This window comes from Anomaloglossus baeobatrachus, chromosome 2 (genome assembly GCF_048569485.1).
Source record: "Anomaloglossus baeobatrachus isolate aAnoBae1 chromosome 2, aAnoBae1.hap1, whole genome shotgun sequence".
In the NCBI taxonomy this organism is placed as follows: Eukaryota; Metazoa; Chordata; class Amphibia; order Anura; family Aromobatidae; genus Anomaloglossus; species Anomaloglossus baeobatrachus.
Window position 1 is genome coordinate 32,613,981 of NC_134354.1, and position 15,484 is coordinate 32,629,464.

General features: G+C 43.6%; 1 protein-coding gene across 1 annotated transcript in view; it reads left to right on the forward strand.

Annotated features, from left to right (window-relative positions):
* The first annotated feature begins 1,119 nt into the window (after window positions 1-1,119).
* Window positions 1,120-15,484, forward strand: part of BRWD1 (bromodomain and WD repeat domain containing 1) — a 246,097-nt gene continuing 231,732 nt past the window's right edge. Inside the window, exon 1 of the mRNA XM_075334977.1 lies at window positions 1,120-1,232. Coding sequence (XP_075191092.1) covers window positions 1,184-1,232 — 49 coding nt within the window. The 5' untranslated portion in view covers window positions 1,120-1,183. The remainder of the gene's footprint in view (window positions 1,233-15,484) is intronic.

The window sequence follows — 15,484 nt, forward strand, 5'->3', positions numbered from 1 at the left end:
GTATAAGTATATAATATATATAATATAGTATATAATAATAAATAATAATAATAATAATAATAAGAAACTTTGTAATATATCTTATGAAACAAATCTGCTTCTTTCTCCTCCTGGACTGATCATTTTTTCTCAAAATTCTTGATTTATATGATCCATCTTCAGTGAATACAGGTTTTCCTTTATTGGAGATACAATGTGACAGTTGGTGCTTTTAACGTTCTATGGAGAAATCTTACTGTAGTCTTAGAAGAACTTGCAGCGGAATGTCAGCATCGGCCTCTAGCTCCTCCCTCCTCCATAGAACTTTATGAGCACCAACTGCCATCTCCTATCTTAGTAATGGGAAAATCTTCATTAAATACAGAGATAAACACGTCTGAATGAGGCCTAAGGACACATTGTAAGATGGCATCGTCTAACAGCCACAATTATGAATCATGGCGCCAAAATCCAGCAGTCTGCTGCCTCGTGTAGTGCGGCGACTTTCATTCTATGCGGTATCGTCACCGCGTGCCCCAAGCCTAGAAAAAAACCCGCAATATGCAATTGTGAAGATATTTCACGCACCGCGCAAGATATTTTGCAAACTTTACAGAGACAAAAATCTAGGAGTCCCCTTAGCCTATAATAATATGCAAGAACAGCTGGGAAAATGTAGAATCTACTTTATTCACATTTTTCACACAGCTTTAGGGCTTTCCAGCCACAACCTGCTGTACTTTACATTTTGGACTACATTTCCCATGATGCCATTGCTTATTAATAGTAGCCAGCGACTCATGGAACTTGTAGTCCAATGGCAGCCGAGCGTTCTTGGTTACGTCACAATGTATTGTGTGGAACCGACCGCTTCACCGCCGCTGCGCAAGAATACCAATGCTGATTTTTGTATGGCCTTGATAATACCATGTTTTCTTACCTAATAAAATGGTAAATAAATTTACCCAGAGTCTTCATAAATATTTTGTTTATGCTGAGTGATTTGGTGCTTTTTTGGGGGGCTAGATGGAACGATGTTGTCAGGGACTACTTTATGTCTCACGGTCTTTACGCGGAGGTAATTGAAGGGAGCGAAGGTGACGTGACGGAAGAGGCGGGGTTAGTCGCTGAGTGTGCAGCTGAGAGGAGGCCGCACGGAGGCTCGGAGGACGTGCTCTCAGCTGGGCTCCTGACCTGAGCCGGCATGGCATCCCTGCCTGTGCCCAGCGGCTCCCTGCAGCCGGCGGAGTCAGGTAACGGCCTCAGCCCTGCCCCCCCGGAGCCGGCCATGACCAGGGGCAGCTGCTCTGTATAAGTCTCCCAACTGCTGTCACTTGTCCCCTCCAGCAGGAGCCTGTCTCACAGAGCCCGTCATAGGGTGCACATATCAGCCCTGTGTATAAGTCCTCACCCCCTGAGTATATACATAAATGCACCATTTCACCTCTGCGTATCTGTCGTGGTCGCACTCGCAGATTTTGGAGCGCTAAAAACTTTTTAAAAGTTTTGGCAGCGCCGCGTGTAAATATTTGCAGCGTAAAATTCTTTAATTTGGTAGTTTTTGGTTGTTTCGAAAAATGCAACTAAATTGCATGCAGCTTAGGAAGGCGACAGCGGTGTGTGCCCACGTATCAAAAAAAAAAAATCAGTTTTGGTGACCGCTGTCCTGTAACGAAACTACGTGGCCCTCTCAGATGCCCACTAATCGTGTATTTGTTAAACCATGCCTTAGTAAGAAAAGTCCCTGCACTGACCAGGTGGAGAACTACAAATCCCAGCATCCTATGCCATTTGCAATCTTCCTGTACTAGAATAGACCTTGATTTCTCCCAAGTAATAAGCTTTATTTTTATATAGCGCCAACATATTCTGCAGCGCTTTACATACATCAGCAACACTGTCCCCGTTGGGGCTCACAATCTAAATTCCCTATCTGTATGTATTTGGCATGTGGTAAGGAAACCAAACAACCTGGAGGAAACCCATGGAAACATGGGTATAACATACAAACCACTGGCAGATGTTGAGCTTGGTGGGTTTTGACCTCGGGACCACAGTTCTGCAAGACTGCAGTGCTAACCACTGAGGGCGGCACGTGGCTCAGTGGTTAGAACTGCAGTCTTTCAGCGCTGGGGTCCTGGGTTAATATCCCACTAAGGACAACATCTGCAAGGAGTTTGCGTTGGTTTCCTCAGAGTTCTCTGTTTTTTTTTCCCACACTCCAAAAACATACTCATAAGGAACCTAGATTGTGAGCCCCAATGGGGACAGTGTTGCCATTGTATGTAAAGCGCTGTGGAATTAACAGCGCTATATAAATGAACAAATATTATCACTTCTATACAGTGCTAACCACTGAGCCACTGTACAGTGGCCTTAGCTTCTATTAGGGTAGGTTCACATGTTGCTTTTTTTTTTTTTTTTTTTTACTGCTTTGTATAAAGTTTTTTTTCAAAAAGGTTTGTTTTTTCTTTAGCTGCATTTTTAGTGTCATTTGTCTGCAGTGCATGTTTAATTTAGTTTCACTACAAAAGCAGCAAAAATGAAATGAAAAATGCAGTTTTTGCACTTTCTTGTTGCTTTCCATGGTGAAAAAAAAGCAGCAAAAGCTGATATGCTGCATCTTTTCAAAAACGCAGCAGTTTTCCATTTGTCAGGGAAAAAAAGCAAGTGTGTGAGATTTCTGAAATCTCGTAGCTTTTGCCAATACTGCAAAAAAGGAGCTTTTAATGTGCATAAAACTCATGAAAAAAACACCAGAAACGCCACGTGTAAACATAGCCTTAATCCTCCAATACCTCCTAAGTTTTTTGGGGTTGTTTTGTGGAATAAGGCCTAAGACACACGACATAAAAATCGGAGCGAGTGGAATGTGATAAAACATTGCATTCCACTCGGACCAATATTAGCCTGTGTGCCAGCACCCATGAGCAATTAATCGGTCTGAGAAAAGTCGCAGCATGCTGTGGGTGCAATGCGATTCTTGTTTCTCTCGCACCCATTCAAGTCTATGGGTCGAGAGAAAAATCGCACTGCACTTGCATTACATCGGTGTAATGCAAGTGCAGAACGAAAATGGAAATGGAAAATGGCTCCTACACAGGAGAGAGGCCCTCTGCTCCGCAGCTGTGGTCCAATCGGACCTCAGTCGCAATGACACTCGGCTCCCGTTGTGCTGCCAGCGTGAGCAGAGTGTCATGCGAGAATCTGAGTAGTCCCCGTGTGGCCCCGGCCTTAATGTTATACTACAGCTCCCATCGGGTACAGTTGTCTGCAGGTCAAAGACCACCGGTGAACTCTAATCCCTCTGGTTATAATAACCTATGTAATACTACATCCCCCACTGCTAAACTTTCAGCAAAATTCTGCAACTTTCTGATATACCATGTCTTGTCAAAGCCTTTGCTTGCTCTTTGGAAGCAGATTGTTTGAGTTCCAGCGTTTAGACCCACCATTATGTGGATGATGAGAGTTGTCACTTTTTTTTTTTTTTTTTTTGTTTTCACCATTGTGTGTGACTTCCTCATGTATCGGTTCAGGGTGTACAGTCGGGAGTGTTGTCACAACGTGTATTCATGCGGGACTGTCTGTGACAGAACAATAACAGGACTTAAAGTCCACCTCCGGGGCAAAGCTTGTCTGCAGAGCGGCCTCTCACTTTCCATCCTGTCTTTAATGTGACACTTCAGTGTTGAAGTTTCTCCTTTGTCTTTAGGGAGTATTCACACCTGACCGATTAGTTACTGTGTCAACATCTGAAAAGGGATTTGCAGAAATCTCATTCACAGGAACTGAAAGGGTTTTTCAGTCTCTAAAATTTTTGCAACAAAGCTGCCACGTGTGGACAATTTGATCTTTACAGGAAGAAGTAGTTCTGCAAGGATGTATACACAGAAGTACCAGAGCGTGATATAGTACCTACTAAGATTTTGCAATGCTCATCTACCGGTCAAAAGTTTGTATGCCTGTGCATGTAGTAATTACCTTTTTGTTATTGGAATGTGAACATTGTTGATTCGGACTGAACGCAGTGAATCAATGAAGCAACACATTAGAAAACAGAGTAAGGGTATGTGCGCACTAGGCGTTTTTTTCACGCTGCGTTTTTATGTGCGTTTTTGTCTAAAAAACGCACCCGCGGCTAAAATAAACGCGGCAAAAACGCATGCGTTTTTGCCGCGATTTGGTGCGTTTTTTTGCTGCGTTTTTGCTCACTGCGTTTTTAATCAGTGCACAATGCCATTAAAGATTGTTGATGGAAAAAAAAAAAAAAAAGGTCTGATGTCATTTCCTTCTTCAAAATGTTCATTGTATGCAGGAGAGCAGACAGCTGCAGAACTAGTGTATGCAGGAGAGCAGACAGCAGCTGCAGAACTACAAGTCTCAGCATCCTCCATTCACTAGTGTATGCAGGAGAGCAGACAGCAGCTGCAGAACTACAAGTCTCAGCATCCTCCATTCACTAGTGTATGCAGGAGAGCAGACAGCAGCTGCAGAACTACAAGTCTCAGCATCCTCCATTCACTAGTGTATGCAGGAGAGCAGACAGCAGCTGCAGAACTACAAGTCTCAGCATCCTCCATTCACTAGTGTATGCAGGAGAGCAGACAGCAGCTGCAGAACTACAAGTCTCAGCATCCTCCATTCACTAGTGTATGCAGGAGAGCAGACAGCAGCTGCAGAACTACAAGTCTCAGCATCCTCCATCCAGGACTGTATGCAGTTTTTTGCCCAAAAAGAAAAAAAAAATGACATGGGCTTCGCCATATTTTTGTATGCTAGCCGGGTACAGCAGGCAGGTACGGGCTGCCCCCAACCCCCAGCTGCCTATTTGTACCCGGCTGGGAACCAAAAATATAGAGAAGCCCTTTTTTTTAATTATTTCATGAAATAATTAAAAAAAAATGACGTGGGCTTCGCCTAATTTTTGAGTCCAGCCGGGTACAACTAGGCAGCTGGGGATTGGAATCCACAGTGAAGGGTGCCCATGCTTTCTGGGCACCCCCACTGCGAATTGAAGTCCGCAGCCACCCCAGAAAATGGCGCTTTCATAGAAGCGCCATCTTCTGGCGCTGTATCCAACTCTTCCAGCTGCCCTGAAGCCGGGTGGCTAAGCTGGGTAATAATGGAGTTAGGGCTAGCTGTATATTATCAGCTAGCCCTAAGCCCGAAATTCATGGTGTCACGCCAATATTAGACATGGCCACCATGAATTTCTAGTAATGATAAAAAAAAAACAACACACAGAAAAATATTTTTATTAGAAATAAAAACACAACACAATTAGTGACTCCATCTTTATTGAAATAAACCCCCCGCCGCAGTAATCCTGGGTTAGGGTCCCGCGCCGTCCAATCAGGATCCAATATCATCTGATCGGTTTGCTGGAAGGCAAAGCGATCAGATGATGTGTCAGGATCAAGTGCCTGAATCCCATCACACATCAGCTGATTGTATAAAAGCCGGTTATACAATCAGCTGATGCATCAGTGCAAAAAAAAAAAAATAATACTCACTTATGTGCTGTGCTGATGACCGGGAGCTCCTGGAGCGATCGATTGGACAGGAGTCTGATCCCGTCCCATCACTGCAGGAGTGGCCGGTAATCAGCTGATGAAGTCCCCTGACGGCAGGATCAGCTGATAGCCGGCCGGGCGCGAAAAAGCCGGCGAGACTACGATCAGCTGATGCGTCAGGTGACTGCATCAGGTGATCCACCGCCAGGTCCTGCAAGCAAGGTCCTGCCCCGGGGAGACTGCACACAGCCAGAGCGGCGATACCGGGAGGAGATGGGAGCGGGCATGGCACCCTGCAGACAGGTGAGTATATATGACATTTTTTTTTTTTCTACTGTTCACTTTGGTTTTCGCCGCTGCCTCCACCTCCCGCCCAGACATGGCGCCGCACGGAGCTGACATGCACAGGACGGGAGGTGGACGCAGCGGTGACGGTACCGGGAGGATTCATGCTTCTGTGTTTACCAACAGAAGGAGTCCTCTTCCTGTACACGTCACTGTAGTGCCCACCCCTTGCGTTTATAGCTGCGTTTTTAGTCATAGAAACGCGGCTATATGCGTTTTCCATTGCGTTTTTAACATCTCATTGAATTCAATGAGTGAAAAACGCAGTGGAAAATGCAGAAATAATTGACATGCTGCGTTTTTGTGGTCACCACAAAAACGCAGCTAAAAAAAAACGCTGTGTGCGGACAGCACTTATGAAAACCCATTGACATTGCTGGGGAAGCAATGTCACTGCGTTTTCAGCACCAAAACGCGGTTAAAAACGTGGCAAAAACGCCTAGTGCGCACAAGGCCTAAAGAAATAAACCAGAATGTGTTAACACTAGTGATAAACGATCATGCTCGGTACTCGATCGAGTACACTTCTGCTCAGGCGCCATACTCGATTGCCCGCCCTGCATGTTTTGTGGCTTTTTTTCCCGGTATTAGGGTATGTGCGCACGTTGCTTTTTACCTGCTTTTTACCTGCTTTTTTGCTGCTTTTTCTTCTGCGCTGTTTAATGCCAAAATGGATGTGTTCTTCTATTCAAGCAAAGTCTATGGGAATTTGGGTTTCTTGTTCACACTATGTTGTTCAAAATGCTGCCTTTTTGTGGCAGAACTTTGGTCAAAAACTCAGCTTTTCAAAGAAGCAACATGTCAATTGTTTTTGCCATTTGGGTTTTGCACTGCAAAGCTGAGTTTTTGACCAAAGTTCTGCCACAAAAAGGCAGAATTTTGAACAACATAGTGTGAACAAGAAACCCAAATTCCCATAGACTTTGCTTGAATAGAAGAACACATCCATTTTGGCATTAAACAGCGCAGAAGAAAAAGCAGCAAAAAAGCAGGTAAAAAGCAACGTGCGCACATACCCTTACTATGATTAGCTGGTCGCATAGCGTCATTGGGTCTATGTAAGACAGAGATGCCATATTATGCACACTGTGTAGGTTGAGCTTCTGGAGAAGGAATAGGGTATTAAAGACATGTAGGCAGGGATTCTAGTCTTAGTACTAACTGCTGCTGATTAAAAAAAACAAAACAAAGAACTACTCTATTATCTAATACCGCTCTTAGCTGCATTTAATGTAGGGCAAGCTGCTGGAGTAGGGATAGTGTATATATTAGAGGTCTATAGGCAGTGATTCTAGCCTTAAAGGTACTTTATACGCTGCGACATCGCTAGCGATGTCGAGCGCGATAGCACCCGCCCCCGTGCGATATTTGGTGCTCGCTGCCGTAGCGAACATTATCGCAACGGCAGCGTCACACGCACATACCTATTCAGTGACGTCGCTGTGACCGCCGAACAATCCCTCCCTCAAGGGGGAGGTGCGTTAGGCGTCATAGCGACGTCACTGAGCGGCCGGCCAATAGAGGCGGAGATGAGTGGGACGTAACATCCCGCCCACCTACTTCCTTCCACATTGCCGGTGGACGCAGGTGAGGAGGTGTTCGTCGCTCCTGCAGTGTCACACATAGCGATGTGCAGTGCTGCAGGAACGACAAACAACATCGTAACGCTGGCAGCAGTGATATTAAGGAAATGAACGACGTGTCAACGATCAGTTTTTGAACGATTTTGTGATCGTTGATCGTCGCTCATTGGTGTCACACGCTGCAATGTCGCTACCGGCGCCGGATGTGCGTCACTAACGATGTGACCCCGATGATATATCGGTAGCTATGTCACAGCGTGTAAAGCACCCTTTAGTGTTTGCTGCTGGCTGCCGCTATATAGTGTGTCCACCGCCAATAACTTGAGAACGGCGGCAGCTATAGGAATAGAAGCGGTGTCTAGGTATAGTAAAGTAGCCATGCGCTACGCAATGAAACCAGCTATAACGCCACCTGATGGAAAACAACGGAGTTAGCATTTTTATCTCAAACTGAATGAGAGGAAAAAAAGTGAATTAAAAAAATTGTAGGGCATCATCAATTCAATACGAATCGACACCTTGCCTACTATATGAAACCCATGACCCCCCCCCACCCCCCAAAAAACATTGACTGCTGGTCACGCATATGGCGCTTATTTGACTTTGATGCGCAAAGTGGCCCCCGTCAGCTGCAATGCACATCTGGCCTCTGCACAGCATACTGTATCTTGCTGCACGTTGTGGATTATGGTAGGTGACACGTTTGCACCAGCATCTGTGATACGTCGCCGTAGGTCCTGTAATGTTGGTGGAGGGGTCGCATACACCTGCTGTTTAATGTGACCTCACAGAAAAGTCCAATAAGGTCAGGTGAGCGTGGAGGCCACTCCACACAGCCACCATACCCAATGACTTGTAGGAAGATCTCCATGAGGTATCGCTTCACGTCCGCAGCCTTGTGAGTTTTACATGTTCATATCATAGCATTTCTGTATGCAAGGTGTCGATTCGTATTGAATTGATGATGCCCTACAACTTTGTAATTCACTTTTTTTCTCTATCTTGTTCCGTTTTTGAGACAAAAATGCTAACTCCGTTGTTTTCCACCAGGTGGCGCTATATAGGTGGTTTGATTGTGTAGTGCACGGCTACTTTACTATACCTAGACACCACTTCTATGCCAATAGCTACCGCTGTTCTCAAGTTAATGGCGGTGGACAGGATATGGGTGGATACACTGTATAAAACTAAGTAATTTTCAGGTCTAAATCTACTCTAGTCCCTATTAATACTGTTAGCTGCATTCAGGGTAGGGATAGCTATTAGAGGAGCGATAGTTTTGGATTAGAGGCATATAGTCAGGGTATGTAGCTTTACTGTCCTTCTATAGGCATACTACTGCTGCATCCTAAGTGCATCGTTCAGGGCACAGGTGATGATATGGGACACGTGCTGCACACACTGCACACCTAAAAATATATTGGCGGCTAGGAACCAAATGCCTCGGGACGTCCGCTGCCATCAGGTTGTGGAAAGCCTCAGTATCTCCACACCTACAGTACAGACCAAAAGTTTGGACACACCTTCTCATCCAAAGAATTTTCTATATTTTCAGGACTCTGAAAATTGTAGATTCACATTGAAGGCATCAAAACTATGAATTAAAACATGTGGAATGAAATACTTAGTGTGAAACAACTGGAAATATGTCTTATATTCTAGGTTCTTCAAAGTAGCCACCTTTTGCTTTGATTACTGCTTTGCACACTCTTGGCATTCTCTTGATGAGCTTCAAGAGGTAGTCACTGGAAATGGTTTTCCAACAGACTTGAAGGAGTTCCCAGAGATGCTTAGCACTTGTTGGCCCTTTTGCCTTCACTCTGCGGTCCAGCTCACCCCAAACCATCTCGATTGGGTTGAGGTCTGGTGACTGTGGAGGTCAGGTCATCTGGCGTAGCCCCCCAGCACTCTCCTTCTTAGTCAAATAGCCCTTACACAGCCCGGAGGTGTGTTTGGGGTCATTGTCCTGTTGAAAAATAAATGATGGTCCAACTAAACACAAACCGGATGGAATAGCATGCCGCTGCAAGATGCTGTGGTAGTCATGCTGGTTCAGTATGCCTTCAGTTTTGAATAAATCCCCAACAGTGTCACCAGCAAGGTACCCCCACACCATCACACCTCCTCCTCCATGCTTCACGGTGGGAACCAGCCATGTAGAGTCCATCCGTTCACCTTTTCTACAAAGACACGGTGGTTGGATGCAAAGATCTCAAATTTGGACTCATCAGCCCAAAAGCACAGATTTCCACTGGTCTAATGTCCATTCCTTGTGTTCTTTAGCCCAAACCTGTCTCTTCTGCTTGTTGCCTGTCCTTAGCAGTGGTTTCCTAGCAGCTATTTTTCCATGAAGGCCTGCTACACAAACCCTCTTAACAGTTGTTCTAGAGATGAAGTGTGTCCAAACTTTTGGTCTGTACTGGAACGGCACAGGTTGCAAATGTTTTTTTTATCATCCCCACTTTCTTTAAAAAGTGCAAGAATGGGGAACACCTAAACCTTTACCTCGTAACTTGCTGTATGTTGGGACTCTGAGGAACAGTTGCCTGCCTCTCCTTCTGGCAACCCAATGTCCGTCTCAAAATTCAGTGAGGGTCGGCTGCTAGCCGTCTAAAAAAAAAATTGAGTGACGCTTGATGTCTCTGTGGATATGGTAGAGGACAAGAAAAAGATACTATTAACCATATACCTTTTTTATGGGTGGGTAGGGGTGCATGGGAATAAACCAGAAAAAAAATATTTGAATTGTCTGTATGTTCCGCCGCTGTCATCCGCTGGGGTTGAAGTAAGGGCCAATCCAGGCCTTGTTCCTTTTGAGAACAGTCAACCTGTCAGCAATTTCATTTGACAGGCAGATGCACCTATTAGTTATTATGCCCCCGGTGACACTAAAAACCCATAAGATCAACATATAAACGGAGGGAGCAGTGACTACGGCCTGCGAGACTCAGATTTACCTCAAATCCGTTTTAACAAAAAAAAAAATTCCTTTATACAAGGGTAGAAAGACCCAAATGCACCTCGTGTGAATAAATGGACAAGGACTTGTGATGTTCTTTCCTCGGGATGAGCTGAAGTTTCCCCATGTGAAACTTCAGCTCATCCCGAGGAAAGAACATCACAAGTTATTATATATATATATATATATATATATAACCCCTGATTCAATTTATTTGAAGCCTCGGGACTGTCTGATGCCCTGGGCCGGCACAGGACGAACTGCCACCCACCTTAGCTGGAGCAAAATCAGAGCTATATGTCTGAAGGTCCTTGTTGTGCTCCTTGTACCCTGAGTAGTGGCCTCCTGGACTCCTTTGGACTTTTATTGTTGGCCAAAGAAGTCTCACTTCTTCTAAATATAAATTTTCCATGAGGCCCTACTTTACAAGTCTTCCAGGGTGTATTGCAGTTCCTCCTTATAATTTTTGGCAGCCCTTGCACTTAGCTCATAGGCTTTACCAATCTAGGTGTCCCACTCCTTACAAATGGGAAACCATTTCAGAAGTCTCATGCACACCATTCCTTTTTTTTTTTTATTTGATCACTTTGAAAGAAGCAGCATGTCAATGGCTTGTTTTTCGTAGCGGTTTTTTTTTTTTTTTAACCATTGGTAGTAATGAGTGCAAAAATGCAGTGTATGAACATAGCTTAAGGGGTGGAGGAAGCAATGTTTCTCTTTTTAAAGAGACTGTCACCAGGTTTTTGCCATTTAATCTGAAAGCAGCATAATGTAGAGATCCTGATTCCAACGATGTGTCACTTACTGGCCTGCTTAGTGTAGCTTTTATAAAATTACTGTTTAATTAGTGGATTACCATTAGGCTGTGTGCCCACGATCAGAATTTGCAGCGTTTTGGATGTAGCATGCTTCAGCTGCGTCCAAAACACTGCGTTGTACATTACAAGCATAGTGGATGGGATGTCTTGAAATCCCGTGCCCACTGTGCTTGTTTTTTTTTCTGCAGCAAACACTGACTTGCGGTGCATCTTTCCAGACTGCAGCATGTCAATTGTTTGCAGATTCGAATGCGTCCTCCATAGGCAGAACACAAGTGAGAGACCGCAGCACTCTGAACCATGATCGTGGGCACAAGCAGCTGCAGTCTCCTGCGTTCTCCTGTGGAGGAGACTTGCGGCCCCGCAGGTCAGGACCCGCTGCGTCCAGGACGCAGTGAGTCTTGATTGTGGCCACATACCCTTAGAGGACTACTTGATGTGCTGCCAGGCAGTCCAGCAGCTGCATGAGCTCGTTATAACCCTGCATTACAATTCAAATAAAGCAAGATCTACATTGACTTTATCAAAATGACAGCTAAGTAAGCGACACATGACTAGATTCAGGGTCTCTGTCTTTACATCATTCTGCTGTCAGATGAGGGAGCAAAAATGTAGTGACAGATTCTCTTTAAATTGTTCATGTATACAAGTCATTATACAGGAAATTGCCTCCTTACATTTTTTTTTCCTGTAAAATCCATGTTCTCTTTAGTTTGGTATGTTTTTGTCAGTCTGTAAAAGTGCTTTTTCCATTCCATTTGAGCACTTTTTTTCCATCCATTTTAAGCAATTTTCCTGGGAGGGCCTGCCAGAAAGATTCTTGCGTTTCCCGTTGACTTCCATTATACTCGTTACTTGATATGAGCACCCGAGCATTTTAGTGGTCGCTCATCACTAGTTAAAACTTCACCCCTCCTTTCCTTTTATGCTGACAGCTTTAGGCCACATTCACACATTGAGTATTTGAGGTTTTTACCTCCATATTTGTAAAGAAAACCAGTAGTGGAACAAATCAGAAAAAAAGTATAATAGAAACATGGGCACCACTTGTCCATTATTTTATTTTTTTTTTATAACCCACCCCTGGTTTTGGCCTACAAATACTGAGATAAAAATTCAGTGTGCACATGGCCTAACACCCCCTTCATCAGTCACCTGGAATAGCTTCCACTTTGCATTGCTAAGAGTTCATATAGGGAATCGCTGGCTTCAGAAAGTTTGTGTCCATCAGAGGCAGTGTCGGTGCGCAGCTCTATTTTGTAATGTATCTATCTGTTATGGGCCCTATTCCATAACAGTTCTACGCTAGAATATGTTAGTGAATGTGTTATATGAAATAATAAAGATCACCCCCTCCAGTGTGAACATGTTTGTTGTTTGTTCCAGTCTACTGGCAAATCCACCCTTCTGTGCACTGATGGGGTTCGGGAGGAATAACATTTGTTCTGATGAAAGTCATAATAAATTTATGTGGTCTAAAGAAGCATGCACAATAGGTATAGGATCTGGTCCAGCACTACATTAAAAATGACAAGTCTTCATTGCGATTACTCTACAATATATAACATGGACGTACAAAGAAAAAAGTTAGAAACTGACTTAGCTATAAATAACAACCAGTGGTATATAAAAAAAACCCACGCGCAACAATGTAATCCCTATTGTCTGTCACACCTGGTAGGTGAGATATTAATGCTGAGATACTACGAATGCCGCGATATATAGTGCCTTGCGAAAGTATTCGGCCCCCTTGAATTTTTCAACCTTTTCCCACATTTCCGGCTTCAAACATAAAGATAAAAATTTTAATGTTATGGTGAAGAATCAACAACAAGTGGACACAATTGTGAAGGTGAACGATATTTATTGCTTATTTTAAACTTTTATAAACTTTTATAAAAAATAAACTGAAAATTGGGGCGTGCAATATTATTCATCCCCTTTACTTTCAGTCCAGCAAACTCACTCCAGAAGTTCATTGAGGATCTCTGAATGATCCAATGTTGTCCTAAATGACTGAGGATGATAAAAATAAGCCAACTGTGTGTAATCTAGTCTATGTATAATGCACCTGCTCTGTGATAGTCTGTGTGCTGTTTAAAGTGCAGATAGCATCATGAAGACCAAGGAACACAACAGGCAGGTCCATGACACTGTTGTGGAGAAGTTTAAAGCCGGATTTGCTTACAAAAAAATTTCCATAACTTTAAACATCCCAAGAAGCCCTGTGCAAGCGATCATATTGAAATGGGAGTATCATACCACGGCAAATCTACCAAGACCCGGCCGTCCCTCAAATGTCATCTTAAACAAGGAAAAGACTGATCAGAGATGCAGCCAAGAGGCCCATGATCACTCTGGATGATCTGCGGAGATCTACAGCTGAGGTGGGAGAGTCTGTCCATAGGACAACGATCAGTCGTACACTGCACAAATCTGGCCTTTATGGAAGAGTGGCAAGAAGAAAGCCATTTCTCAAAGATATCCATAAAAAGTGTTGTTTAAAGTTTGCCACAAGCCACCTGGGAGACACCAAACATGTGGAAGAAGGTGCTCTGGTCAGATGAAACCAAAATCAAACTATTTGGGCACAACGCCAAACGATATGTTTGGCATAAAAGCAACACAGCTAATCACCCTGAACACATCATCCCCCACTGTCAAACATGGTGGTGGCAGCATCATGGTTTGGGCCTGCTTTTCTTCAGCAGGGACAGGGAAGATGGTTAAAATTGATGGAAAGATGGAGCCAAATACAGGACCATTCTTGAAGAAAACCTGTTGGAGTCTGCAAAAGACCTGAGACTGGGATGGAGATTTGTCTTCCAACAAGACAATGATCCCAAACATAAAGCAAAATCTACAATGGAATGGTTGACAAACGTATCCAGGTGTTAGAATGGCCAAGTCACAGTCCAGACCTGAACCCAATCGAGAATTTGTGGAGAGAGCTGAAAACTGCTGTTCACAAACGGTCTCCATCCAACCTCACTCAGCTCCAGCTGTTTACAAAGGAAGAATGGGCGAAATTTTCTCTCGATGTGCAAAACTGATACACATACCCCAAGAGACTGCAGCTGTAATCGCAGCAAAAGGTGGCGCTACAAAGTATTAACTTAAAGGGGACAAATATTGCACGCCACAATTTTCAGTTTATTTTTTTTTTCATAAAAGTTTAAAATATGCAATAAATTTCGCTCAACTTCACAATTGTGTCCACTTGTTGATTCTTCACAAGAACATTTACATTTTTTATCTTTTGTTTGAAGCCTGAAATGTGGGAAAAGGTTGAAAAATTCAAGGTGGCTGAATACTTTTGCAAGGCACTGTAGGTACGCACTTTGCAATAAACCATCAAAATATAATGATGTTACATGACAGACGTGTTACATGGGTCAACAGAATTCAAAGCAAATTAAGAAAACTTACACCTTGGATTACAATGTTACTGAAAAGTTATTGGTCGAGATCAGAACATCTCGTATTGTATTGAACGTCCAGAGCAATAATATAAATACAATTGTTTTGATTTTTGAATGAATTTTACTTGTTTGCCTTTTATATATGATAGACCAGTTTATTTTCTCATTCATTTAAATAATCTCAAATAAGACAATTTGCATGATTGGTGTACACCAGTAATTTGGACGCTAATGGTGTGCATGACTTTAAAGCGGTCGTCCACTACTCGGACAACCACTTTTCAATCCGCCATTTGTTTCACCATTTTAAAATAACTCGTATACCGGCCTCTGGTGCTGGCGCCGTTCCATCAGGGTCAGCGCTAGCTCTCCCGGGATCACGTACCTGTGACGCCATTCGATCCCTGCTGCCACTTCTCTCCCACTGTCATCAGGTATATCCCATACATCCAAAGGTAGAGCGAAAGCCGCAGGGGATGTAAGTCATTTGTCCAAAGGTGGGGAGAGTGAAGTGGCCACTGATTAGCCGCAGGATTCGCGTGATACAAGATTGTTGCTCAATCGTTTGGAGAGAAAGTGCTGACACTACTGGAATGGCGCCGGCACAGGAGAGGAGTATAAGGGTATGTGCCCACATAGAAAATTTGTGTACAGATTTATACAGCTTTACTCTGTGTTGTGATCACAATGTGAATCTCAGATTTTGCACTTTTTTTCTTCATTGATTATAAAATACAGTAACCTTTTTAGTTACATTATGTGCTACTAAGTCAATATATAATAATAATCTAGTCTCTTATTGCAAACAAAAAAGGCCTTTAATGAGAGCAAAAATAAGGGTAGGACTGACTTATTTACTCCA